The sequence below is a fragment of the Colius striatus genome, chromosome 1, assembly GCF_028858725.1.
Source record: "Colius striatus isolate bColStr4 chromosome 1, bColStr4.1.hap1, whole genome shotgun sequence".
NCBI lineage: Eukaryota > Metazoa > Chordata > Aves > Coliiformes > Coliidae > Colius > Colius striatus.
Window position 1 is genome coordinate 90990064 of NC_084759.1, and position 26007 is coordinate 91016070.

Consider the following 26007-nt stretch of genomic DNA (forward strand, 5'->3'; position numbering starts at 1 on the left):
GGTGAAACTGAGGTAGTTCAGCAATGGGAACATTGTATCAGACAAACTCTGAGGCTGGGACAAATCATGAAATAATCTTGTCTAACCTCCCACCTAATATGCAGGCCATAAATCTTCACCCAGACCACAGAACCCCACCATTACCTATTCTGGGCCTCAGCCTTTGATGACATTATAAACAGTCTTCCCCAAATTAATTCCATATGAAGAACAGTCGCCTCCAACAGCTCTAAACATGCTCTGATTTCATTTATATCGCCTTACGTCTACCTAATTTTGAGCAGCACTTCCTCATATAAACAACCCTACACATCAGTCACTGGAGAAACCTACCAACAGCAACGAAAAACCAGATTCCCAAGTGTAAACATGACGGGGTCAGCCAAAGCCTGAGGCAGTGTGGCGTTGGCACAAACACGCACGGAGGATTGCCATCACTACTCTAAGGGTATCATGCCAGAAACACTTCAAACAGTCTCCTGAAGCAGATGGCTGAATCCCTTCTGGAATTTCCTCAGTGGCAAAAACAGACAGCAGGAGGTGTATCAGGGCATGGAGCGGGTTAGCAGTTGAACTCAAGAGGCAAAAGACGCATCAAAGTGTTCTGTGAATACAGCACTACCACCCCGCCACCGCTATCTACTCATTTTGTTTGTACCCTATAAAACCCCACTGCAGTGTGTCCAGCAGTAGCCAGGGTATTCAATGAGGTTTTAAGTACTCAGCTGGAGGCTCCTGTTCCAAAACAGGCAGAACAGAAACTTGGATTTGATTCTCTCTTCTTTTATCAGATGCTCCAGATATTATTTGCCTATTCCTGGGAGGTACTTGGGGCCATTTTGATGAGAAATTCCATCTACGACCCTCAAACACCTTTTTCTAGCCAGAAATTTGGTTTCCTTTCCGAGCAGTTTTTCCCCAGTGCATCTGTCATTTTGGACATTGCATCTCTGGTAGAGGCACAAAAATCCCATAAAATACCACAACAGAATCAAGACAATAAATGTTCAAGATGATTAAAGATGAACCATTTTGATTCCATATAAACTGAAGGGCAAACAAAGTAGACAACAAAAAGTCACCTTAAAACTATGCTGGTCTTGGGCCTTCACTCAGGTAAGTGTCCACCTTTCCTACTAGACTTTAAATGAGGAGGCAAAATGTACCCACCTGATGCTGCTCATTGAAAATACTGATGTTGTACAACCCACAACTGCACAAAATGAAAACAATTTGCACGTTTAAGTCTAGAAGGGCACTGTTTTCCAAAGAAAGGTTCCAATTTGTTCTCCTAACGAACCATTTTCATTACCCTCAAAAGGCAGAGGAGCACTGTCCCAGTGGGGATGTTATCCTTCCAACCAATCTATGGAGCATTTCTCCATGGAGATGGAAAAAAGAAGTAGTATCAACATGTCTCATTTTAAAGCAGAATCTATTTTTATTCAACGCAGGACGGTAAATAGACAAAATTCACAATAATCAGCATTTAAAAAACCCAACAAATCCTTCAAGACATGTTTCAATTTGGCTCTACCTACTGGTCACTCACATTTCTACACACACAATTTCCCCAGTCTTGCTCATTTCCAGATTAACGGATATGGACATCCCATACTAACAAAACACACAGTTTATTCACAACTTGGGGGGGCCTTTAGGTTGTTATGGAAGAAAAAGCAAATCTTTATCTTTTTGTCCAACAAATTTGAGCTGGGAGGAACTGAAATGCTGAGTATTAGCAAGGAGGGAGATATTGGCACAAGTCCTGCTTATGATTGATGCAAAGGACTCAGTCCAGCATCTCCAGCATTGTTACCACCCCATTCCTGAGCCCCTGCAGTGCAAAAGCTCTTCAAATAAATAAATAAATAAACTAACAGCAGCAGCAGCCCCAACAAGTGACATATGTAAAATCCAAAACACAGTTAAATATAATCTGTAAAGCATTTTATAACCAAAGACTTCAGCCCACAGGGAACTGCCTCTCAAAATCTTGAGTGCACCAGAGTTTAAATTGTATACCGCTGCACATACCATTTTTTGGGGAGAGGGACTGGCATCTTCAGCTGAAGGAGTCCTCAACCCCTCCCTCCTCAAACAGCTACTGAAGCTGTGCCAGTACAGCTGCTCTGGGGCTGCAATGTTATTTTTCCCCCCCTACCAGAGGCTCAACCAGTCCTTTGGTCTGGCTAGCAGTGCCCCAGGGCCAGCCTGGGCGAGCGAGGGGCAGTGTGCTGTGTGCTACAGGATCCCTTCACATTTAACTACAGCCTAAAGCCCAAACACAGCACAGATTGATGAATTTACATGTTGAGTATCCTCACTGGTTTCATCATGTCTGCTCAGATTACGTGAAGGTAACTGCAGGGCTGGGGCCTACCTCGAGCATTCACTTGCAAGGACTTTGGTACCTTCCCTTAAGTCTTTGTGGGACTGAGGTCTTCCCTGTTAACTCTGTTCAACAAAACAGTTAAAAATGAACACATTCTTATAATGTTCAGGTCAAGCATAAAGCATGTGCTGAATCAAACCGGTGAAATAACTCACCGAAGACTGAACAATTACAAAACAGCCCTGGAAATTAAGTGTTGTGCCAGCACATGGAACACACCGCCAGCAGCTCATGAGACATTTCTCCACGTTTTGCTGGGCTAGTTTAGAGAGTTCTGGTTTGTTAATCAAGTGTAAAGGCTACTGCATTGTTTCACAAAACTTTGACCATAGTTCAGAACAAGACAGATGCCTAGACCTTTAATAAATACAGTTAAGAACGATACACAGTTCAAATTACCTAGCCTTTGTAGTCCAAGTATAAACACCTCATACAAAAAAATTTCCTTTTTACTTTGTACTTCTTTTAAAAAAAACCCACAGAAACATCTGTTTTGCAGAGGAGACAGCTGTACAAAACCAAAATGATATGTTTTGAAGACATTAAACCATTCATCTGTTCTTGGGCAACACCAGTTACTGAAATGTTCTCCTACAACCTACCACCTCAGTTGTTTTTCCTTTTCGATACTTTGGCTCTACATCTGAAATTCAGAGCCACTTGAAATTAGCCACTTAAAGGAGATTTCTGGTTATTAAGGCCGTGATCTGACGATGACTTGCACGTGCACGTGCCAGTGCTGAAACTGGGGAGTACCCAGCAGAGATCACCGTGGCAGCAAACACTAAAGCAGCTCGTCTCTTCAATCCTGTAGTGCCACAGTTCTCTGCCACCTCTGAGGAACGTTCTCTCATTTCAACCCAGCCCGCTGGAGCAGCACAACAACTACAGCAGCAATGACGTTTGCACAACCAGTTTACAATGCCCTCAGAATTATTAGAGCCTCCACACTGGGAATTCTGACTCACAATCTGTTTGTTGCTTAGGACTCTTTTTTGCACAATCCCTAACTGAGGGAGGACTCAAATCCATCCAGAGAGTCTGTGAGAACTGCTAACCCGCAGTGCACCGCAACAGTAAATTCCATTTCATTCCCTACCCAAAAGCTGGATGTTGTCTTTGGGATTAGGAGGAGTACTGCAGTTAAAAACTAATAATACAGTGAGGTTATTAGTGTCTGAGCAGCTTCAAAATACTAATAGCAGTGCACCTTAATAACCAGCTGGTGCTGTCCCCTGCAAAGAGATGCCCTCAACGTGCGCAAGACGGTATGAGGGATACAAACTTTGCTCACAGACACTGGGATGTTTCACCGCTAGACTGTTGTAGGATTTCGACTTCCTTCTGCTCTAGTTTTGACTTGGTTTTTTTGGAAAACACAGAGTTCAGCATTTTAAAGAAAAACATCCTATCAAAAGAAACTAAAAAGGCACTTGGTATTTCTCTTTGGCTCAGCTGAGGTGCGCTGCTAACATCTTCCCACAGTTCTCTTCATCTGGTGAATAGCTGCCATCCTGAGGTACTTATTCATGTGCAAAAATAAGAGCTTCAGGGATTTACCAGCTGCATTTCTCACATTGCTTCCAGTAAACGTGCTAAGTTCTTCACCAAACAGAATCGCTTAAATATAGAATAACGCATTCCATGAAGTTGATTTCTCAGGGAGGAGCTCAGACTATTTACGCCATCCTCATCCCGAGGCTGGTCTCGCAGCTCAGTGTTCTTTAAACCTGGGAAGAACAGCAACCAGACAGGAAAAGCTGAGGTGTCAGGCACCACAGTCACTAACTTCAAAATACAGGATCCATCCCTTGCCATGTATTTTTCTATTCTCTGTCCATCTTATTTCTACAAAACTACAACCAAAGGGGCCAATTTAGATCTTTTGCATATCAAGTGTAATCTCATTGATACAACTGAATGGAGTTTTTTTGTCCTCAACTCAAAACTTTGTAAATTCAGTCATCCTTTAAGGAGACTTTTTGGAAAAATAAACAATTTGAAACTATTCATAAACAGAGACCTAGCAACCAAGTAGCTTACTTTTCCCCACCTTCGTGCTCAACAACAAAACCCAGGAAGACTGTGTATTTGTGGGAAAAAACAACCCCACACAAACAAGAGACTATGACAGATCTGTGTATTTTCAGGTACTTTTCAAAATAACACGTTCTATAGAAAAGTGTTCATGATCTGAGAACATCAAACTGAGATTATTCTTTTGAAGCAAAATTGGAACAGACGGAAATAGATGTACAGAAACCTTAACACGTTTAATCGGCATCTAGGTATTACGGGGCAAAGGCACAGAAGCAAAATTAGAACAGAGAGAAACAGAGGTACAGAAACCTTCACATGTTTAGTCTACATCTAGGTATTACTAGGCAAAGGCACATTAACGTGCTTTTAAACTGTTATTAAGGAAACAGCAACACTTACAGGGTATGGTCTGCGTTACACCGAAGCTCCTTCTGAATAAGACGGAGTAAGAACTGTAAAAACCAGTCACAGCATCTATGTTAATATCTGTACAGATACACAAATCAGCTAAGTTCCACGATAAGATGTTCACTGTTATTTGAAGAGCTCCTCATTTGAAACACTACCTTGTAATGCTAAACTCATCTTGAAAAAAAAAAAAAAGGTACAAGGTTTGTGTCTGCTTGGTCAATGTTTGGAAGGTGCCTATTTGTTTGGAAAGCTCAGAGGAAAAGGATGTCTTTTTTTGCAACTGAGAGATCAATTTCTTCATAAAAGCCAGAATGGATTTCCAGTTACTCAACAGCAGATGTGTAAATTAACCAGCAGAGGGAACCAAGACTTCAAGAAATCATTGCAAAAAGAAATTTTGGAGCATGGAAATATTTTAGCTGCTATTTTGGAAAAATAACTGTGAGGGTAAAAAATTTTAATCACACAGTCAAGATGAGTAAAGTCACAGAACCGTTACGGTTGGAAAAGACCATCAAGTCCAATCACTAACTTCACACTGCCAAGCCTGTCACTAAACTAAACCATATCCCTCAGCAACTCATCTATGACTCTTTTCAATATCTCCAGGGATGGTGACTCCACCACCTCCCTGAGCAGCCCGTTTCAATGCTCAATAGCCCTCTCAGTAAAAAAGTTCTTCCTAATGTCTGATCTAAACCTCCCCTGGTGCAACTTGAGCCCATTTCCTCGTGTCCTATCATTCATTACTGAAGAGACTGACCTCTACCTCACTACAACTCCCCTTCAGGTAGCTGCAGAGAGCAATCATGTCTCCCCTCAGCCTCCTCTTCTCCAGGCTGAGTAGCCCCAGCTCCCTCAGTCGATCCTCCTAAGACCTGTTCTCCAGACCCTTCACCAGCTTCATTGCCCATCTCTGGATCCTCTCTTGGGCACCTCAATGCCTTTCTTGTAGTGAGGGGCCCAAAACTGAACACAGCACTTGAGGGGCGGCCTCACCGGCGCCAAGTACAGGGGGACAATCACTGTCCTGGTCCTGCTGGCCACACTATTTCTGATACAAGCCAGGATGCCATTGGCTTTCTTGGCCAGCTGGGCACACTGCTGGCTCATGTTCAGGTAGCTGTTGACCAACTCCCCCAGGTCCCTTTCTGCTGGACAGCTTTCCAGCCACTCTTCCGCAAACCAAGAGGGTTAACTCTGTCCCATGGATTTTTTTGTAACTGGTGTTTTGGGATATTTGGAAAAATTTCTTCACCAAGAGGGTTGTCAAGCACTGCCACAGGCTGCCGAGGGAAGTGGCTGAGTCACCATCCCTGGAAGTATTTAACAGCCGTGTAGATGTGGTGCTTACGGATATAGTTTAGTGTTGGACATGGCACTGCTGGGTTAGCAGCTAGACTCAATCTTAAAGGCCTTTTCCAACATAAATGACTATGATTCTCTCAAAAACACTGCTTTACAAGGGCTTTTTAACTGATGCTGCAAAGAAATGTGGGACTTTTTCATAATTAACTGTGAAAGAAAAAAAAATAGAGCTTTAACTCTACTCAGGAAAATGATGACAATCTCCCAAACCTTGCCCTGAAGCATGCAATATCTAAGAGTGAGAACAGCACAGATCAGGATTTGTAGAGCTGGTGACTACCAATGACAACATACTTCAATTATTAATTTACCTAATTTATTTACTTAATTTCCAGAGATTTCACATCTTAAATGTGGAAAAAAATGTACTTGAAACTCTTGGGATTAACTTGAATTTAGGAAAAAAAGCCTGAATTGTAACTCAAAGCAAGACATTCTGTTGTTCTTCTATCAGAGACAAGTGGTCTGACACATTCAGCATTAGCTCCTCTGCTCAGTGCAATACCATGTAGGCACAGGGCTTTGTCTGGGCACAGACAGTCTTGAGGAAGGAGTATTTCTGAAGTGTTTGACAGTCACTTCGCCCTTTTGTGAGCACTTCCACCCACAACTTCAAAAGGAGAGGACAAGCAGGTGACACTTCAGAACATCTCTGAGGTAGTCATAGCAGCATTCTGCTCTGCAGGAGAGCAAAGCTGGTACAGACACCTGCCAGGGAAATCTGTGGCAAATGCAAAAATGTAACCTATAGGCTAATCCACGGGTGGGCCCAGGACTGACTTCAAAAGTACAGCAAGACTTGCCTTGCCTCATCTCGTGTCATCTTCTTTGGTCTTCAAAAGCAAAGCAGAGCAAGTCAGAAGTCAAATAAAAAAACCCCACCTCTTTTCAGATCTTCCTGTCAATCACACAGGGCCTCAGAGAGGAGAAGGAAATAGAAAATGGATGTGCTTTGTACCAAGCCACCGCGGGCGTGTTGCGCTCCTTTTCCCTAAACATCTGCTCCTGGTTACTGCCGTAAGTTGGGATGCCAGTTTTTCATCTAACCTAGCACAGCAGTTTTAGGGTCCATCTGGGGAATGTGATGTATTAACTTTCAACAGCTTCATTATTGCAGTGATTTTGGCGATAGAGCAATACGGCAAAACATGTGGTATCGCTTCACTAAACCAGCTTTAAAGAAAAGAGAAGTAATTATTCCCTGAGTGGAATCTGAGGCATCCTCTAGGTCTATCTATATACGAAGGTTCACTCAAATTCTGCCTGCTGTAATCTGCTCAGCAAGCAATTAACAGACAAGTATTTGCTCAGGAACTGAGGTACATCAGAACTAATCTGCACATTCGATTAAAATTAGATGAGAATATCAAAACGAGCAAATTTACTCTTAAAGTTTCTCACACAACTGGAAGGTTTCTCGTAAAAATGGAGCATTAAAATTGCAAAAGGAAAATTTGCATTTTAAGACAGTTGAGCACAAATGAAATATATTGCAAATGGTGATTTTAGACTTACTAGCAAGGCACATGCATCTGACACCATGAGCATGTAAAACACATTGTTCCAACCAGATGGAGAAATAAGACCAGCTAAGAGAGGTCCCAAAGCTGCACCTAAAACATAACATTGATATTGTCAGAATGATGCAATGTGACATTTACTGTGCTGATAGTTACTCTGAATTAGAATATCAATTTCTTCACTTAGCTAACTCAGTAATACCTTACGTATTAAAAGGTCCCAGAAAGTGCAAAATGTTACTGAGATGGCTGCGAGCCAATGGGAAACCTAACAGAGGAGAAGCTGGGAGACTAGAAGTTTGAGAAATGCCTGCAAGGCCTGCCTTTGGCTCCACAAAATGTCCAGTCACTATTAAGCCATCTGGAGCTGGTGGAGTCCCCATCCCTGGAGATACTTAAAAGACAAATAGATGAGGTGCTGAGGGACATGGTTTAGTGATGGGCTCATCAGTGTTAAATTAGTGGTTGGACTTGATCATCTTAAAGGTTCTTTCCAGCCAAAATGACTCTGTGATTCTAAGCTGAATCCTACTCAACTTCCCCTTCCACATACCGGTGCAGAGGGCATGAAAAAAGTACTCACTGTCTCAAAAACAGCCCAATGGCATCTGTTTTTGCTCTCTATGCCCAGTAGCAGTCTACTACCACCCCCTCTCTCCCGCCTGGGACCACAAGAGAGGTTTAAGGCAAAGTTTGTTTTGCTCCCCACTTCCAAAGCTATACTGAGCCCTGGCAAAAATGTGAACTGGAGAGAGTCTAGTTTCTCAAATATCCTTTGTCTCAACCTACCACAGCTAAGGCAGGCTACCTTACAGCTCTGGCTTACCTACAGATCCTGTTCCATCGATGATTGCGGTCACTGTAGATAAGGCTCTTGCATTCCCTTTCAGGCTTTTATGGGTGCCCTAAAGCAAAAAAGACTGCTTAGACTTATCCTGAGTTGAACTCCAAGAAAGTCCTTACAACACCACCTAGCTCACATCCCTCCACACTACATGTATGTTGTGAAGATGCCTTAAATATTGCACCTCAGATCCTTTTATCGCTACTTAAAGAAGCCTTCTAGCCCATCAACCTGTTTCCTACAGCGCTCTCTTTTATTAAATCGTGTTATTTAAACCACAGGAACAAAGAAGCTTTCTGTTCTGCACAAGGACAGCACTTCAGCTTTGCATTATGCTGCAAGGCTGTTTCCTTGGTCATCTTTTCCCCTGTTACTACAGCAAAGCTCTGCACAACAAACCAAACCAACCAACCAAAAAGATCATTGCTGTGACAGAAATACTAGAGTATGAGAATTATTGATACATACCCAAAGGCTAATTCAGAGAATTCTCAAGACAAAAGAAGCTATTCAGTCCCAATTTTAGAAGTCAAGACTTCAGAACAAAACAACCCATCTAGGGAATGACTTAGTAGAAAGAGAGAGAAACTGAACAGTTCAGAGAACTGCTAATAAGAGACAGTCCTTTATCTTCAGTACACCGAGGAGAATCCAGTCGGGTAATCAGCAGTTAACATTTGCTCCTGTCAGACATTAGATTGTTGACATCTGAGGAACTGGCTAGCAGCTTCAACCCTCTTCCCAAAGGCAGAGTAGGAGATCTTGGGATGTCAGGCCCCACTTTCTAGCTAGCAACCCTTCAGGAAGGCTCCAGATAAAACAAGTGATGCATGGTGCCCACCTTTGTCTTCCCAAGACTTACAGGCCAAGAATAGGGCTACAGAGGATGTCTGGAGATTTTTGCCCTGTTCCTTTTCCTGTACTTACAGCATTTGGTATTATAGGACTTTTCTCTTTTGCTTGCTGCCTCAAGGAATGAAGACCTTTGACAGCAACCTTCCAAAGCCTACCTAATGAGAGGTAACAGGGTCAATGTTTTCAAGGGGCATTTGCGATTTGGTTGATCTGATCCATCTGGAAGTGCTGGCAACCAGAGTAAGTGTACCAGAGAAAGCAGAGGTTAGCATGGACAAAAATGAAGGTATGTACCAGGTATAGCTTTCCAAACCAATGGGAATTAAGTCTCAAGCTCATCTCGCACAGATAGAGCTCTTCCCCTCATTTAAAGATGCAAAGTATAAAAAAGCAGAAGGCATAGAGACCTAACTTTGCATGTAACCTTTCAGTTAATTTTGGGCTGCCACCTACCAGACTTGGTCTGTCTTGTTAGTAGGCAAGAAAAATTTAGAAGCCTAACACAAGCATGTCATTCATACTAACACAGCAACTCTAAAATAAACTCAGTGCCTGAGCTCAGCACTGCCTCTGCAGCTTCTCATCCCTTGGCTTTGGGACAATGCAGCCCCCTCGCTGACAACTCTGCAGAAGTCAAAGAGCTCTCTCTGGAGGCCAAAGCCACTGCCCTGGAAACAGAGAGGAGGCCAAACTCACCAAGTCAGCAGATACAGCAGTGGTGATCAGAGCATAAGGGCCGTTCACCAGGGCACCACTGATAAGCAGCATCACTGTTGCAAGTTGACAAAAAATGGAAAATGTGAATTGCCTGAAAGACTGTTAATCATAACAATAGGAGACATCACAGCCTATGGTCTCAAATGATTTAATCCTTCCATGCCTCCCCTGAACCCATTACAGAATTAGGAAAGAAGGAGAAGCAACATACATTCCTATCTCACTTCAATGTTTACTCCAGGACATGAATAATCAAGAGTAAGAGGTGATGGGGGCCGAGTAAAAAGGCACTTTTCAGGGCTCTTCTTGATCCTGGTGGGTCAGAGAAAGGAGGAAGTCTGACCTAAGTGACCCTAAGAGCAGGGGATGCTCACAGGATTCACCCATGAGCCTCTTCTCTGTGCAGCACCAAGCATCAGAGGGCCCTAAAACTTAAAAATGCATTGAGCTAGGTGAGACACTGCTGTCAGAACTTGTGTTTCAACTTCTGTTTCAAAGTAACATATAGAAAGCCACAAGTGAAAACAGCCTATACAAGCAAAGCCAACGCTACTGTCAAAAGTAGAAGTAGTCTTTAAACATGTGACGTTTGGCAGAGGGAATATCATAAAGCCTGTGCTGACACAATAACCTCCAGAAAGACAAGTAATGATCTTAACTAAATCATTGTTCCCATATCACCCTGTACTCACTTCCTAGACTCTCTTTCCTTACCCTGTAAAAAGCCTGCAAGACAAAGTCTAGGCCAGATTTCCTTCTTTCAGGAAAAATATAAAATAAAAACATAAAAAGAAGGAAGTAGCACCAAAGGATCACAAATGAAAAGTTCATAGAAAGCCAGGCAGAAAATAATTTAAAAAATACTCACCTACAGTAGCCTCGAGACCCATTTTACTGATTGCAGAGAACATGTACAACTGTAAAGACAAAACACCCCAAACATTGAATTCCGATGTACAGACTGATCCTAGCTTCCCCCTTTTCCCAATGTTAACTACAAAATATCTTAGCTGGTGTTACGTGAAAGCTAGTTCTAGGTTTTACCAAACCCTTTCAGACCACAGCAGAATGACTGATTTGACACAGGAGAAAGATAGAGGGTATGCTCCTATTCCCCAGTACATTCTTTCAGAAGAAAGGGCTGTGTTAAGAGACAATACAATTTTAAACTCTCGAATTGGCAGCCTCAACACAGCACAGAATACTGTTCACAAAAAAGCCCATAAGAGAAAAATGCATCTCATGTTCAACTGCCAGTTTTCCAATAGTTATAGTGCAGAAATTTTAGCCTTGGAGCAGCTAAAGTTCTAAGAATTCAATACCAAATTTTACAGGAGTGAAACTTCCCATACAACACTATACTAAGCAATACATTACATTTGTGTGCTTGTTTAGTGAAGGCAGCCCTGATGTCTGTACTTGCTCACATGCTCAACCTTTCATGCCAGCTTTTAACCTGGCCTGAACACTCTTTACATCAGTGTTAGAAGATGTTGTTTGCAGAACTTCCCAAGGAATGCTGTCAGCCACAGCTGTAAGAGAGGGGCAGACTCTTACTGTGGGTGCTGCAAGCAATAACATCATTCCGCAGGTTGATGCTCTCTTCTCCAGCCTGTCTGAAACCAGGCCTGCCAAAATTCCACCTGAAAGAAGACATAGGTGTGGGAGGAAAACATTCTGTGCATGTTTTATATCAAAGGCAACAGTTACCCATAAGGATTTAAAACAGATTCAATATGACTTTCAATGCACAGTTACACACAGCAGCACAGGGCATGAGACTGACAACATGATTCACACTGAGCAATATCCTCATTAACCAACCAATTTTCATTAATGACCTTGATGAGGGAGCAGAGGGCACTGTCAGTTTGCTGATGATACTAAACTGGGGGGAGTGGCTGACATCAGAAAGCTGTGCTGCCATTCAACGAGACCTGGACAGGCTGAAGGGTTGGGCAGGGAGAAATCTAATGGAGTTCAACAAGGGCAAGTGTAGAGTCTTGCATCTGGGAAAGAAGAACCCCATGTACCAGTACAGGTTGGGGAATGAACTCTCAGAGAGTAGTGTAGGGCAAAGGGATCTGGGGGTCCTGTTGGACAGGAGGATGAGCATAAGCCAGCAACGTGCCCTCATGGCCAAGAAGGCCAATGGCATCCTGAGGTGTGTTAGAAAGGCTGTGCTTAGTAGGTCGAAAGAGATTCTCCTCCCCCTCTGCTCTCGTGAGACCACATCTGGAATATTGTGTCCAGTTCTGGGCCTCTCAGTTCAAGAAGAACAGGGAGCTGCTGGAGAGAGTTCAACACAGGGCCACCAAGATGATGAAGGGAGTGGAGCATCTCCCTTGTGACGAAAGACTGAGTGAGCTGGGGCTCTTCACCTTGGAGAAGACTGAGGGGTGACCTCATTAATGTTTACAAATACATAAAAGGTGGGTGTCAGGAGGATGGAGCCAGGCTCTTCTCAATGATGTCCAATGATGGGACAAGGGGCAATGGGTACAAGCTGGAACATAAGAGGTTCCAAAGAAATACAAAGAAAAACTTCTTCACTGTGAGGGTGAGGGAGCACTGGCACAGGCTGCCCAGATGGGTTGTTGAGTCTCCTTCTCTGAGGACATTCCAAACCCAGCTGGACAAGTTCCTGTGTTACCTACTCTAGGTGGTCCTGCTCTGGCAGGGGGGTTAGACTAGATGATCTTTCGAGATCCCTTCCAACCCTTAAGATTCTTTGACTTGGAAGACAACAGCAGCAGACAGTGGTTATTCCTCATTATTTATTCCAGCTAAATATCCAAGATGACAGGGGTAGGAACAGAACAGAGATAAAAGAAATATTTAGAAATCATTGAAGTACTGCTTTGGAATGCAAAAAGTCTTTTTGACAGGTGCCACCCAGCCTCACTGCTGGTGTTCTGGAATGCAGTTATGCCCAGCTATTCACTGGTCCCTCCTCACACGCAACAGTAAACTTGGCTCCCGAGTGCTCTGTCCATGTCACACTGCAACCAGGGAAAATGAGCTATTCTAGATCTTGGGGCAAATGAAGCATTTGTTTTTTTTCTCCAGGCAGTCACTCCAGGTTCTTCAATTTTCCCTACTTCTTGTCAGTGACAACACACAGAAGTAATAATCAGAGCACATGGTAGGAGGGGGCTGAAAGGCCTGAGGGAAGGAGCTGTTCGGAATTTGGTACAGGGAGAAGAAAAGGAAGTAATTTGGAGAATCTAGAGAAATAAATGTTTCTGGGCCTGCCTCTCTCTCCCCAGCTGCCAGTCTCTGAAATGCTCACATCTTGCTTGAATTTAAAGGTAAGTGACAAAGGTCCGAGCAGCACTGGCACATAGTTAAGCTTGTGTTCACAGTGGAATAAGATTCACATCTCTAAGGTACTACTGGCTCTGGATTCTAGCTATCTGTGATGAAATAAGTACTGAAAAATGACAGAAGTCATATCCAGTACAAGACTAAGAACGTTAACTGCAACACACTTTACACATGTATCTTGAACTACTGGGATCTACATAGCTCTTGATTTGGTGAAATTTCTCCATCCTGAGCATCATTTTCCATTGGACTGATACAGGGCTTTCCATAAAGGAATCATGAGAGGTGGAGAGGGGATGGGTGTGGGGATGTGTCATAAATCAGCTGGGCATTCAACATGATGCTTGTTTTATTGTAAGCTATACTATCTGCACTGGCATAAAAAACATAATTATTTAGTGCTCACCTCACAAATCACAAAGGAATAGTCTCATCTTTATTCTAATTACAATCTCCCAATTTTATCACATATAGTTATAAGAGGTACCAAGAAAAAAGTCACAACTCAGACACCTGTGGACATTCACCTAAGCCTACAAAAAACACATAACTGTGCAAGCTGAGATAGTTCTCTTATGTTAGAGTGACACAAAACTCACTTTTGGAGTTACCAAAACTCATGGTCCAGAGTTGATGAAGCTAAAAAAAATCCACAATATTTGGCTCTGTTTACAGTCTGTATTGGCCTGTATAATTGGCTCTGTGATTTGTTCCATGTGAAGACATTTTGCTAGGTTTCCAACATCAAACCCAGTTCTCAGCTTAATACCCTGCTACTCTTCTTTGGTGGACAAAAGGACTGATAATATATGTAAGCTGTGTGTGCCACAGCTTTTCCTAAACTGGTGTGATTAAGGAAATACTCACATTAAAACTTACCAAAGATTCCACCCACATCAAATAGTGTAGAAAGGTCCCCAGCTCTTTTGGCATCAAGATGCTCTAGGGAGAGAGAGAAGGAAAGCATGGCTCATTCTCAGACTATAAAACATAGAAATCTCACCACAGTCTTGTGGTAGGGTAAAAAGACACCTTACAGCAGGATTGTTCATCCACAGGAATAAGCTACCACAAGCTGTCACTGGGTAAGACAAATGAGAAAATATTGTAACTGGGTACTCTGAGATACAGTCTCCAAGTCCTCCACAGGACTCACAGTCCCTTCATCCTGTACTGATACTAGGGACTGCACCAGCCCATGTGCAAGATCTTGGCCTTGCTGAATCTCATGAGGTTCACATGGGTCCACGTCTCAAGCTTGTCCAGGTTCCACTGGATAGCATCATGTCCTTCAGGTGAGTCAACTAAATCACTCAGCTTGGTGTCATCTGCAAACTTGCTGAGGGTGCACTTGATCTCACTATGTCATTGATGAAGATACCAACAGTACTGGTCCCAGTATGGACCCTTGAGGGACACCTCAATGTTCTTCATCTGGACATTGAGCCATTGACCGCTATGCTCTGGATGAAACTGTTCAACCAATTCCTCATCTACCAAACAGTCCATCCATCAAACCCATCTCTCTCCAATTTAGAGAGGAGTGGGTTAATCACATCAAAGGCCTTACAGATGTCCAGATAGTTGACATTCATAGCTCTTCCGTTGCTGACATCTGTCACCTCCCTGTCTTCCACGTACCTTAGCACAGCTTTTAGAAGGATCTGTCCCACAATTCTGCCAGGCATGGAGCTGAGGCTGACAGGTTGGTAATTCCCAGAGTCCTCCTTTCTACCCTATTAAAAAGGGGTGCAATGTTTCCCATCTTTCCAGTCACCGGGGGCTTCACCTGGCTGCTATGACATTTCAAATATCATAGCAACTTGACAATTACATCAATCGGTTCCCTCAGGACTCTGGGATGCACCTCCTCAGGTCCCATAAACTTACATATGTTCAGATTCTTCAGGTGGTCATGAACCTGATCTTCTCCTACAGTGGGGAGGGACTTTGCTCTCCTATTCCCTGTCTTGCAGTACATCCACTCGAGAGGTATGGGAAGAGAGCTTGCCAGTGAAGACTGAGACAAAAAAAGTTGCTGAGTACCTCAGCCTGCTCCTAATCCATTCTTACTAGCTTGCCAGTCATGTTCACTTTCTTTGACCTTCCTTTTCTAGCTGACATACCCATAGAAGCCCTTCTTACTCTTCTTTGTGTCCTTTGCCAAGTTCATCACCAGCAGCACCTTGGTCTTTTCGAACCCCTTTTTACACAGTCAAGCAGCATCCCTATACTCTTCCCAGGATATGTCCCTGTTTCCATTGCCTTTGCATTTCCTTCTCACTCGAGACCAGCAAGTCTCGAACCATCCACATCAGTCTCTTGCCTTCCTTTCACTATTTCTTAAACCTGGGATCAAGAGCTGTTGTGCTCTACGGAAAGTGTCCTTAAACATCTGCTGGCTCTGTTCTGCTCCCTTGTCCATGAGGGCAGTTTCCCAGTGGGGTCCTACTGATTAAGTTCTTGAACAACTGGAATTTTGCTTTCCTAAAATTCAGCATCCTGACTTTACTGTCTATCTGATCCATATCCCTCAGGACCGCAACTTCCATCAGTGCATGACCATTGCAGCCCACGCTACTTCCACTCTCAACATCACCGATTGCCTCACTTGCTTCAGCGACCATCAACAGCTCTACTGCTTGGACTGTACCAATGTCAAAGTTTGGCCTAACTATATTCCTGTTTGTGAATAGCCACAGATTGATAAATAATTAACACATGCTTCTAAGTGAGGCTCTTTGCTCTAAAAGCATGATTGGGGTATATTTGTATCACTATACAGATCCTCATCCTGGAGGTCTCCAACCCATGACCAGTAATGCTCATTGTTAAATTGCATCTGGCCATCCTGCTTGACACATGCACCGAGACTACAAGGAGACAGTGATCTCCTCAACTCCAGTTTGCCATGAGCAGTGAAGACCTCTGTTTGCACACACCTTCATTTATTCTGCTGTAGCTACTGATACACTACAGGGTCAGATTTTCAAAAGTACATCAGGAAGTTGTGCAACCCAGTCCTACTGTGTTAAGTGTGAAGGGTCAAAAGAATTTCTAAATCCCTTTGGTATTTTTTTAAAAAGTCTCTGAAATACATTTGAAAGAGCAGTATGTGCTTAAACAGTGGTGTCAGTGGCACTACTATAACCTTGCCATTATCTGCCATGGCACAGATGGTAGAACTGTAGTAAATATCACAAAAGCCTGCTGCTTTCAAGGTACTCAGTCCTTCAGGAGCCCTGGTTATTTGGAGTCCACGTACAATAGCCTTCAGCTATAAGACTTGCAGCTCTATGTGTTTTCATGGGTGTTCAACCTGTCTCTCTACTGGTTATTATTGCCATACTTGTCCAGCATAGCTTTTTTCGTAGCTGGGGGTTTAAAGGTCACATCAAGACTCATGAAAACAGGAATTTCTCTGGCTAGGGAAAACTCCATTTTCTGCACTCAACAACACAAAACAGCAGTACTGAACGATAAAGAAGTTAATTTAGATTTTTTTGGTAAGCATTCTAAGAAGGTACTTCAATCATGTAAAAACATGATTGAAGTACCTTCTTAGAATGCTTACCAAAAAAATCTAAATTAACTTCTTTATCGTGTAAAATCATGTAAAAACATGATTGAAAAGTAAATATTTTCCATTGGTTTGCAAGAGCCAAAGATGCAGCATTTACGCTTGGAACTGTTGAAGGTAAGGCAGTTTTTTTGTTTTGTTTGTTTAGAAAGTGTCCTCTCAACAACTGAGCTCATAAAACTGAGAAATATGTTAGTTACAACTCTCCTGCTACTATAGCAAAGACAGTCTATTTTAGAAGCAGTAATGTTTATTTTCTTATTTATTTCAAACTCCTATTTCCAGACACTTTATAGTCATAATTCTGTATACCTTTACTGTAGCACTTACCTACATTTGTGATGTAGAGGGGAAGCCAGAAGAGGAAAGTATAGCTCACCAGCTTTGCAAACAGAAGACAAAGGGAGAACTCTATGACTCCCTGAAAGAAAAAAGAAAATTGAAAGATAATATCTCAACAGAGGATGCTCTTTGCTTTCAAAGACCGTTATAAAAATGGTATCTAAGAAACATTTCAGGCTTTTCTTCTTCTCTTAAGAATTTCTAAGAAGCATGCTTCCCCTGAGAACACAAAGCTTACAATTAGAGGAGACTGTAGTATTTTACTTACATGTTTTCTCTTCTCTTAATGGTACTGAATTGACTGAAGAGAGAACACTAAAATGAACAGAAAGGGCTTGATACTGTTTGAGACCCCTGAATCACTTACTTGCATCATGTAGAGAGTTTTCATATAGCATAATAGTAGGTTTGGAGTTCATTCCAGAGAAATTGGCATATTTTTGTGTTCTTTAGATCCTTCAGATGGTTTTAAGATTTCTAACTTCTTATTTAACTCTTTACAAAGAGCCAGTAAAGCAGTACTACAGTCCAATTCAAGGATTATAGTCTTTGACCTAAAGGAAACTTCTTTTCCTTTCAGCAGCAATCCAAACATCTGGACTATCTGACACCTCTCAATATAAACCACACAAGAGATTTTAAAATTAAAGCTTTTAAGAACAGTGTTGAGGAGTGTAAAAAGGGGAACCATGGAAGGAAGTTCTGATACAGAGAAGTGGTTACAGACTCAGCCAGCTATTCCATTCCTAATACCTGCATGTTATTAACCAAAGTCACTAAACTTTTACACTACAGGCTGCTCTGGTATCAGTTATAATGAGGTGGAAAACAGACCCAAACAGTTTATATGGGTACTGGAGTCTAGATGCTTGTTGTTTCCAAGGTGCAACCAATCAGCTTATGCCATCTGCTTAGTGGGGAAAAGAGTACTCTTGGATCAATTTTCACTCCTCCAAAAGGGGTATACTTCATCTTGTGTACCAGAATCTGCTTTAGCTTATACAGAGTTGCCAATCCAAGCCTGTGATGCAGAGTTAATCCCATCTACCACTCCGTCTAGAAGTTCTTCACAGAAATATGAATTCTGAGGCAAAGCTTAATTCTTAGAGGAACAGGCAAGAATAGCACATGTACTCACAGGTATGCGCAAGGCCCCAAGGAAGCTGATGGCTGACGTCCCATGTCTACCTTCCCCAGGGACCACAGTGCTGGAATTCAACGATACACTGCAATTTTCACTGTCAATAAGCAAGTGTTGAATCTCTGGATCCTGCAATTTTCCCCCAGCAACACCACATGAAAACCAAAGGAACAGTGCATCAAAACACACAGCAAGGGACCAAATGAATCCAAAATATTTTTTTAAAAAGTTAATCTCTTTTACCACAGAATGTTACAGCTTTTAAAAATCTCTTGATTTGGACATACAGAGTACATATAGAACGTATGGAGTATACACAGGGTATCAGGTGAAAGAGTCTCGTTGTTTACATCTGAGAGTGTACACTCCATTATAGAATGAAATCTACATTTGATTGTGGCACAATTGCAAGTTGCAAAAACAGATTTTCGAGCACAGTTTAATGGAATAAAACAATTTCCAGTCTTCCCTTAGCCTACTACATAAATGTGTAATTAAACTGACAATCTACTGTTTACTACAACACATTTCTGTATAAAAGCATCTTCCTTCTGTACAAACATTAAGTCTATTTTTCAGACTTTGTAACATCATTTTACTCACTAAGTACAGGCCATCTTCCCAACAGAATTATGGATATTGAGTGCTTTATGTTAAGCAGACATTTATTTTTTCACATCTGTTTCATTTGAGCATTGCAGTCCCCAAGTTTTAAGAGTCTGGACTTTACCTATATCACCCAAGTTGTAAATTTCGAGGTTTTTTCTAGCACTTGAATACAGGTTGCTAAGAATATCTGTGGAGCAAGTTATCACTCAACAAAAAACAAGCCATCCCATTTTAGCCATAAGAATATCTTGTTATTGTTATCCATCCACGACTCTGAAGTGAACTCTCAGAATGAAACTGGAAATTTACATCTTACAGTTGTTCACAGAAGAAATACATTTCAGGTATAAATTGTCCTCAGCACTTCTTTTCCAACCCAGAGAAAGGAGAGGATACAGCTATCCTCCCTTTCACCTGCTCACTGAGCACCTCACCTAGCTGTGTGTTTTTGCTAGCTATGGATGTATTGTACATATGGTCTTCTTTCTCCTAATGCTTGTGCATTTGAATAAAGCCTTAGTGAAGAATTAAGCCTCATATATATATTTGGCTGTAGATTAGTAAAGATAGAACAGCAGGCTGTTCCACTTCCAGCAGGTATTTACAAAGATGAAAACTTTCTCATGAATATGTTGTAAGCTGATGAAGGAAGAAAGGAAAAACTCAAACATTTAAGTGCTGAACAAATTCAGTTCTGCTATTTTACACTCAGTAATTCTAAACAAATTCTGGTTTTAATGAACTTCATTTAGGAGCAGACACTGGGAACCATCTAGACACCTGAGCCCAGACATTAAGCATGATTTTAGAAGCTGTCATGTAGAATCCAAAATGTTTGTACAGTACTGGTAGATAACATACAGGATTTACAAGAAATCCTGTACCCTGGTGAAGCATTAACTAGAAGACAAGCAAAACTCCCAAAGACCTCTGACACAGCACTGTAAACCTGTATTATGGCATGTGAGTCACTCCATCATCACAAGTATTTATTTTCTGAATTACCAGAACAACTTCAAAACTTGAACTATTTTAAGAGTAGCAATTCAAACCATCAGTAGGGGAGAGATAAGAGCAGGGAAACACTGTTTGAAGCAATGAAGCTTCCCACTGGATTCAGTGGAAGACTCTTCCAGATAGTGTATTAAGTAATCTCTTGCATAATTTGCACAGTAAACTTAGCCAGGATTGTCTGAGGCAATGCTGCTCATTCCTCAGATGGGTAGCTTTAAGTCTGTTTAAGAAGGAGTGGGTCAAATACTGATGTGGAAGTGACCAAAGTCCAAATAACTTCAGCAACTTATACTGGAAACTTTTATCAACAATATGGGATTTTTATGCTGTACATAGCTAAATGACAAACAAAACCAGCAGTTTGTGCTTGGCGGAGATAACATAGCTCAGCCTTGCCAGCTTGTCACTGAGTGTGATTAGGCATATGGCACACACTTAATCTCTGGGGAAGGATTCATTATCCTTCAATTTTGTGTAATTTTAAAGAGGCCAACCTGACATAAGCAGTAATGAACTGCTTACACAAAGGTATTCAGGTCACGCAGCCAAAAATGCATTCTGCTTTTAAGCACTGCATATCCTGAATATGTGATTTCTTTTTACAGTAATTGAAGAGGTCAATGAAAAAAAAAAGTAAAAGCTGCCATTCCAGCATGCTGGGATGAGACCAGCTCATAAATGCAAAACATCTGTTGTTTGTACACGCACAAAAGCTGACTGCGGTAATCAGCTCAGCATAACCCTAACACAATCACTGTGAAAAGGAAAGGTGTTTAACAACACTTTGACAAGAAAAATACTTACCTTCTGTCAGTGGCAGAAAATTAGGGGGTCCCAAACAGTGGCAAACAAGGATTTAAATTTTTTATTAATTTTTTTAAAGACTGTAAGGACTCCACGTTATAGACAGATAACCCAGCTGGTAGAGTGGAGGGTGGAGGGGAGAATACTGATAGGATTGCCAGCAAGGGCCCTCATGCTTTGCTGTCCATATTGTCCCTCTGTCCTGTTCAGAAGGGATAGTCAGGGTGAGAGGGAGTACCTCTTTCTTGACCACTTGCCGTGCAGAATCTTTGCACAGGCTGACAGCAAAGGTTCTAGAGAGTTATGGAGACCATCTTTGTCTACTAGTTTGCTGTCTATATTTTAGCTGTCTTCGTGACTTGTCTAATGACATCTGCTGACTTTCTTACACCTTCTCCCCTTATCTTACAGTTGGTTGTGAAATAATATTGCCAGATCGTTTCTGGGCTGAAGACTGTGCTTGGACAGCTGAAAATGAGCACAAATAAACTCAGTACAGAGGGATTAAACTCGACTCATCAAAAGAGTGAGTGTTTCCTTAGCAAAAAAAAAAATCAAAACTTTTTAATCAACACTGATTATTAACACTCTGTGAATGATGTTTTTTATTCTATAGGCAAACAATGAAAAGAGCAGGAAGTTTCTACTTTCCTGTAAAAGTCTGAAAAGTTTAAAGAAAAAAATATCCCTCTCGGGATATGATGTGCCAAGTCTATTGAATACAATTACAAAATTTCAAGTAGAAATTTTCAGTTAATGTCCACCACAAGATAAAATGTCTTTTACTTACAAATGGGCAAATCCAGAATTCAGCTTCTAGTGAAAATGACCAGCACTTACAGTTACAAGTTTTAAGGAAGATTTCTGTGAATAATTGTTCATATTTAAAACTCTCCATGTATAATCTTGCCACTACATACACCTATTACATGAAAAAGGGAGAGGAGTAAGACTGCAAGGACGAGACACACAAGATATAAGTAGTTTAAACACTTTCAATGGGCTATTTTCAAAATATTTTGCAGTGCATTACTTTTTCTGGAATCAGAGAATCATAGAATGGTAGGGGTTGGAAGGGACCTTTAGAGATCACCTAGTCCAATTCCCCTGCAGAAGCAGGGTCACCTAGATCAGATCACATAGGAACATGTCCAGGTGGGTCTTGAAGACCTCCAAGGAAGGAGACTCCACAACCCCTCTGGGCAGCCTGTGCCAGGGCTCCCTCACCCTCACAGTGAAATATTTTTTTTTATGTTTAAGTGGAACTTTTTGTGTTCCAGCTTCCTCCCATCACCCCTTGTCGTGTTACTATCTACTACAGAAAAATGGAAAGTCCCAACCTCCTGACACCCACCCTTTAGATATTTATAAATGTTTATAAGATCACCCTCAATCTCCTCTTCTCCAGACTAAACAGCCCCAGTTCCTGCAGCCTTTCCTCGTACGAAAGATGTTCCGTTCCCCTGATCACCTTGGTGGCCCTGCGCTGGACTCTCTCCAGCACTTCCCTGTCCCTCTTGAGCTGAGGAGCCCAGAACTGGACACAGAACTCCAGATGAGGCCTCACCAGGGCAGAGTAAAGAGGGAGAAGAACCTCCCTCGACCTGCTGGCCACAGTCTTCTTGATGCATCCCAGGATGCCAAATAGTATAAAGATTATGAGATAAGACCAACTAATCATGCTAACTTCTTCAACTCAGTTTACAGTATGTGTGTAAGATAATGATACATCATCTGAAGTTATATTTGTGTATGAAGACGGAAGTAGATTTGAGCATCATAAAAAGAAGAGCAATCACTATCAATAATAAGTCAACTGAATATACTCCATAGAGAGCTTTAGGAAGTCTTCTGTACTATTTCACAACAGTATGCAATATCTTACCTGAGGTTTGCTGGTTTCCTTAGCATTTAAGGTTGGCATCTGGACTCTGAATCGTGATGCACCATTCAGGAAGGTTTTAGAACTCTGAAAAAAAACAACAACAAAATCCCCATATTTTTGTTGCTCATTTTTTAAAGGATTACATTAGTGTTGTTACAATCTCCCTGCAACAAAGTCTCTGTGCATTTTAACATAAATATAATCCTAACTGGAGCATCTTTAATTTAACGATTGTGTATTTTTTGGTTTTTAAGTTCTTACATGGATCTATGGCAAAGTACATAAAAAGCAATAAAAAATAATTATTTGTAGGCTAACTTCACACTGTTGTTATACACAAACAGCATACTAAATTCAGAGCACATTCATGCCAGTCTTAACATCTTTAGCTGCTTTTTCCTCACTGAAGTTTAATTGACACTGAAAACTTATTTTTTTCTCATAAGTAGATGATCATAGTAGTAACTACAGAAGCTGACTTGTTTCAGGAAAACCTGGATTCCTCATTTCCTAACTCTTCAAGATAAAAGTTTATCTCTTTAGTTTATGCTCAGTATATTATTCTCTCTCTATATATATATATTATTCTATAACCCACAAATGGACTGAGCTCTTGTAGGCAGGAGGGTTAATGAAGAGTCTGAGCATCTCCAGCACGCTCAGTATAGAAATTGAGCCAACAAACTCTATTTTAGGCCCCAGATTGACTTGCTTTCTATACTAACTTACTAACACCAAAATTGCAATAATTTGAAAGCATCATTCTGAGATCCTTGGTCTAAAAAGACTTGCCAGAGACATGGAGGTTTGTGTCTGAAATAAATATATATCTTCAAAGCACGTTTGCAGCCAGGTAAAGGCAACCTATTGCTAAGACCACAAATGCATATTGTTAAGGCATTGTGCATTCCTCAAGGATAAGATGTTTAAGTGTCTAATCACATTCTGGATGCCATAGTAAAAAAAAAAAAACCCCAACCAATCAAAATTAAAAAAAAACCCTACAAAAAAAAAAAGAGTCTATTTTCACTTAATTCAATTTTTTTTAAAGAAATGATCTCTAGGTAATTCTTCCCTAACAAAAACACAGTGATGTGTATTGCAGTATTCTTTAGACAAACTGCCATTCATCAACCAAATCCTTCTAAGAAGACAGAAAACTTCTGAGGATAAACGGAAGTGTTTCTGCTGCTCAAAAGAAGGCTGAGGCACAAGCAGCCTTAGGCATGCACTTCCCAAAATAAACAACGCTCAAACCCCCAGGGTCTGATAAAAGAGATTTTTAAATTGTATCTTACAGAAAATTAGGTTCTTGTCAAAAATAGTGATTTACAATAATCCATAGGGAAGAAAATCCATTATATAGAGACAGGTCATCTACATCTTTATTAAGCAGCTGAGCAGAGCTAAAAATGAAAGATTTTTCATTTGATTGTCAAAAATAAGATTTACTGTGGTAAGGACGAAATGTCTGGGGAAAAGGACTAAACTGAGAGGCTGCAGATTTAACCCTTAGACTTCTTTCTCCTTTTCAGAAGGTAAAAACTGTAGCCTGATACCTTTTCAAAGCACAAGTACTTTGCCATAAGGTTTTAAGAGAGCTAAGTTTCCTGGAAATGCAAAGTCAGGTTAAAGAAAAGTTCCCAGAAGTTAAGGACAGGTTTGTATGAACATATTGCAATTAACATTGCTTATTTAAAAGAAAAAAAAGGTACAGGTAGAACAGATGATACAGAACTGGTTGTAATGCTTCTCATCACATTTCACAAATGCTGTTAAATCTGCTCTGTTAACTTTCCTTATGAAAGTGCATCAATGTTTAATAAAACAAGACTTCTTGCTTGCATTTGTCATAGGTATAGCCTTTTAGAAAGTCAAGATTAACCCTCCAACGGTAGCATTTGAAAACACTTTATTGTACTCAAATATTTGCTTTGAAACAAATTTCAGATTCATAAATTGAAACAAAGGTGAATACAAGCAAATTAGGCACAGCCCAAGAAATCAATTAATAAAGAATAAAATCAGAACATTCAAGTCTCTGTGCCTCCCTCTCTGTCTGTGCTTCTGGACAGCTCAATGAAATCAGATTACTCACCACTACAAACTCTGTAGAAATTTTGGGCTCACGATCATGCTGCAAATAAACAGTAGACCAAATTCATCCAAGACAATGACATCACATAGAGATGAATCTGATCTATAAATCTTAATATAAATCTACCCTCAGTCCTCCCCTCATGCTAAGCATTTATTTTAGCTGTGCTTAAATTTAACTGGCCTCATTCTTCCACAATGACGTTTGGCTTTTGGCAGCAGACAGCAGAGCTGCCTGCACCTAACCAAGACATCTGTCCAAAGTGACCTACTAGAACCTATGAGCAAAGCAAGTGTATAAGTTTCTTTTAATGTATTAGAAAAAAAAAAAAAAAATCACTTCTAACGATTTGCAAAAGCACACAAGTTGTTCAGGTTGTGACTGAAATGACTACACAACAAACAAAAATGACAGCTAGCATTTTATGCCTGCCAGCAAATTCTACAATACAGCTGAAATCTTTTGTTTCCAGTAATTAAATGAACCTTCCTCCAATAAGCAATCAGGTGTGTGGTTTGTTTGTTTGTTTTTTTTTTACAGTCAGATATTGCCATTACCACATCTGCATTTGTGAATCTTCTTGCATGTCTAGTCTTACTTTATTAATTTCATCAGCTTATAAAACCACCCTCCCCATAGCCAACCAAATCTGTAAGCCCTACTCACTAAGGATTTAGAATCCGTTGTACTTGGCAGACCATCACAGGTCTGAAGAGAGATAAATGATCAACTCAAACACCACACAGCCTCCGAAGACAATGAAAAATCTTAATCTGAGAAGGGTCTAAGACAGGTGGTTTTATAAACCTCCTAGAAGATTTGCAGATGTGAAGATACAGACCAGGAAAGGAGGAAGTTTTTCCTCCTGCAATGGTTTTTCCTATGGAGAGCAAGGTTTCCAGGGAAATAGAAGGTCAAATGCATCCCCACACAATGGGGCTTTGCCTGGAGCAGTGATCTTGCTGGTGCCCTTGAGAAAATTATGTCAAATGCTAGTCCTTTTCTGGGACTGGACGAGAAAGTTCCTAAAACACTACATTTTTGTTAAATGTATCAC

At 41.1% G+C, this 26007-nt stretch overlaps 1 protein-coding gene across 3 annotated transcripts in view; it reads right to left on the reverse strand.

The window, feature by feature from the left end:
• Positions 1–1455: 1455 nt before the first annotated feature.
• The window catches only part of SLC37A1 (solute carrier family 37 member 1), a 40576-nt gene continuing 16024 nt past the window's right edge, over positions 1456–26007 (reverse strand). For 2 of the 3 annotated variants that reach the window (XM_062000762.1, XM_062000753.1), the window contains exons 10-21: positions 24951–24989; positions 22853–22936; positions 18538–18669; positions 17388–17478; positions 14357–14419; positions 11708–11793; positions 11019–11067; positions 10130–10203; positions 8561–8639; positions 7730–7827; positions 4835–4887; positions 1456–4125 (exon numbers count right to left, since the gene is read on the reverse strand). In XM_062000762.1, the coding sequence (XP_061856746.1) occupies positions 4110–4125; positions 4835–4887; positions 7730–7827; positions 8561–8639; positions 10130–10203; positions 11019–11067; positions 11708–11793; positions 14357–14419; positions 17388–17478; positions 18538–18669; positions 22853–22936; positions 24951–24989 (864 nt within the window). In that variant the 3' untranslated portion in view covers positions 1456–4109. The remainder of the gene's footprint in view (positions 4126–4834; positions 4888–7729; positions 7828–8560; positions 8640–10129; positions 10204–11018; positions 11068–11707; positions 11794–14356; positions 14420–17387; positions 17479–18537; positions 18670–22852; positions 22937–24950; positions 24990–26007) is intronic. The other variant, XM_062000772.1, reaches the window with a different exon arrangement.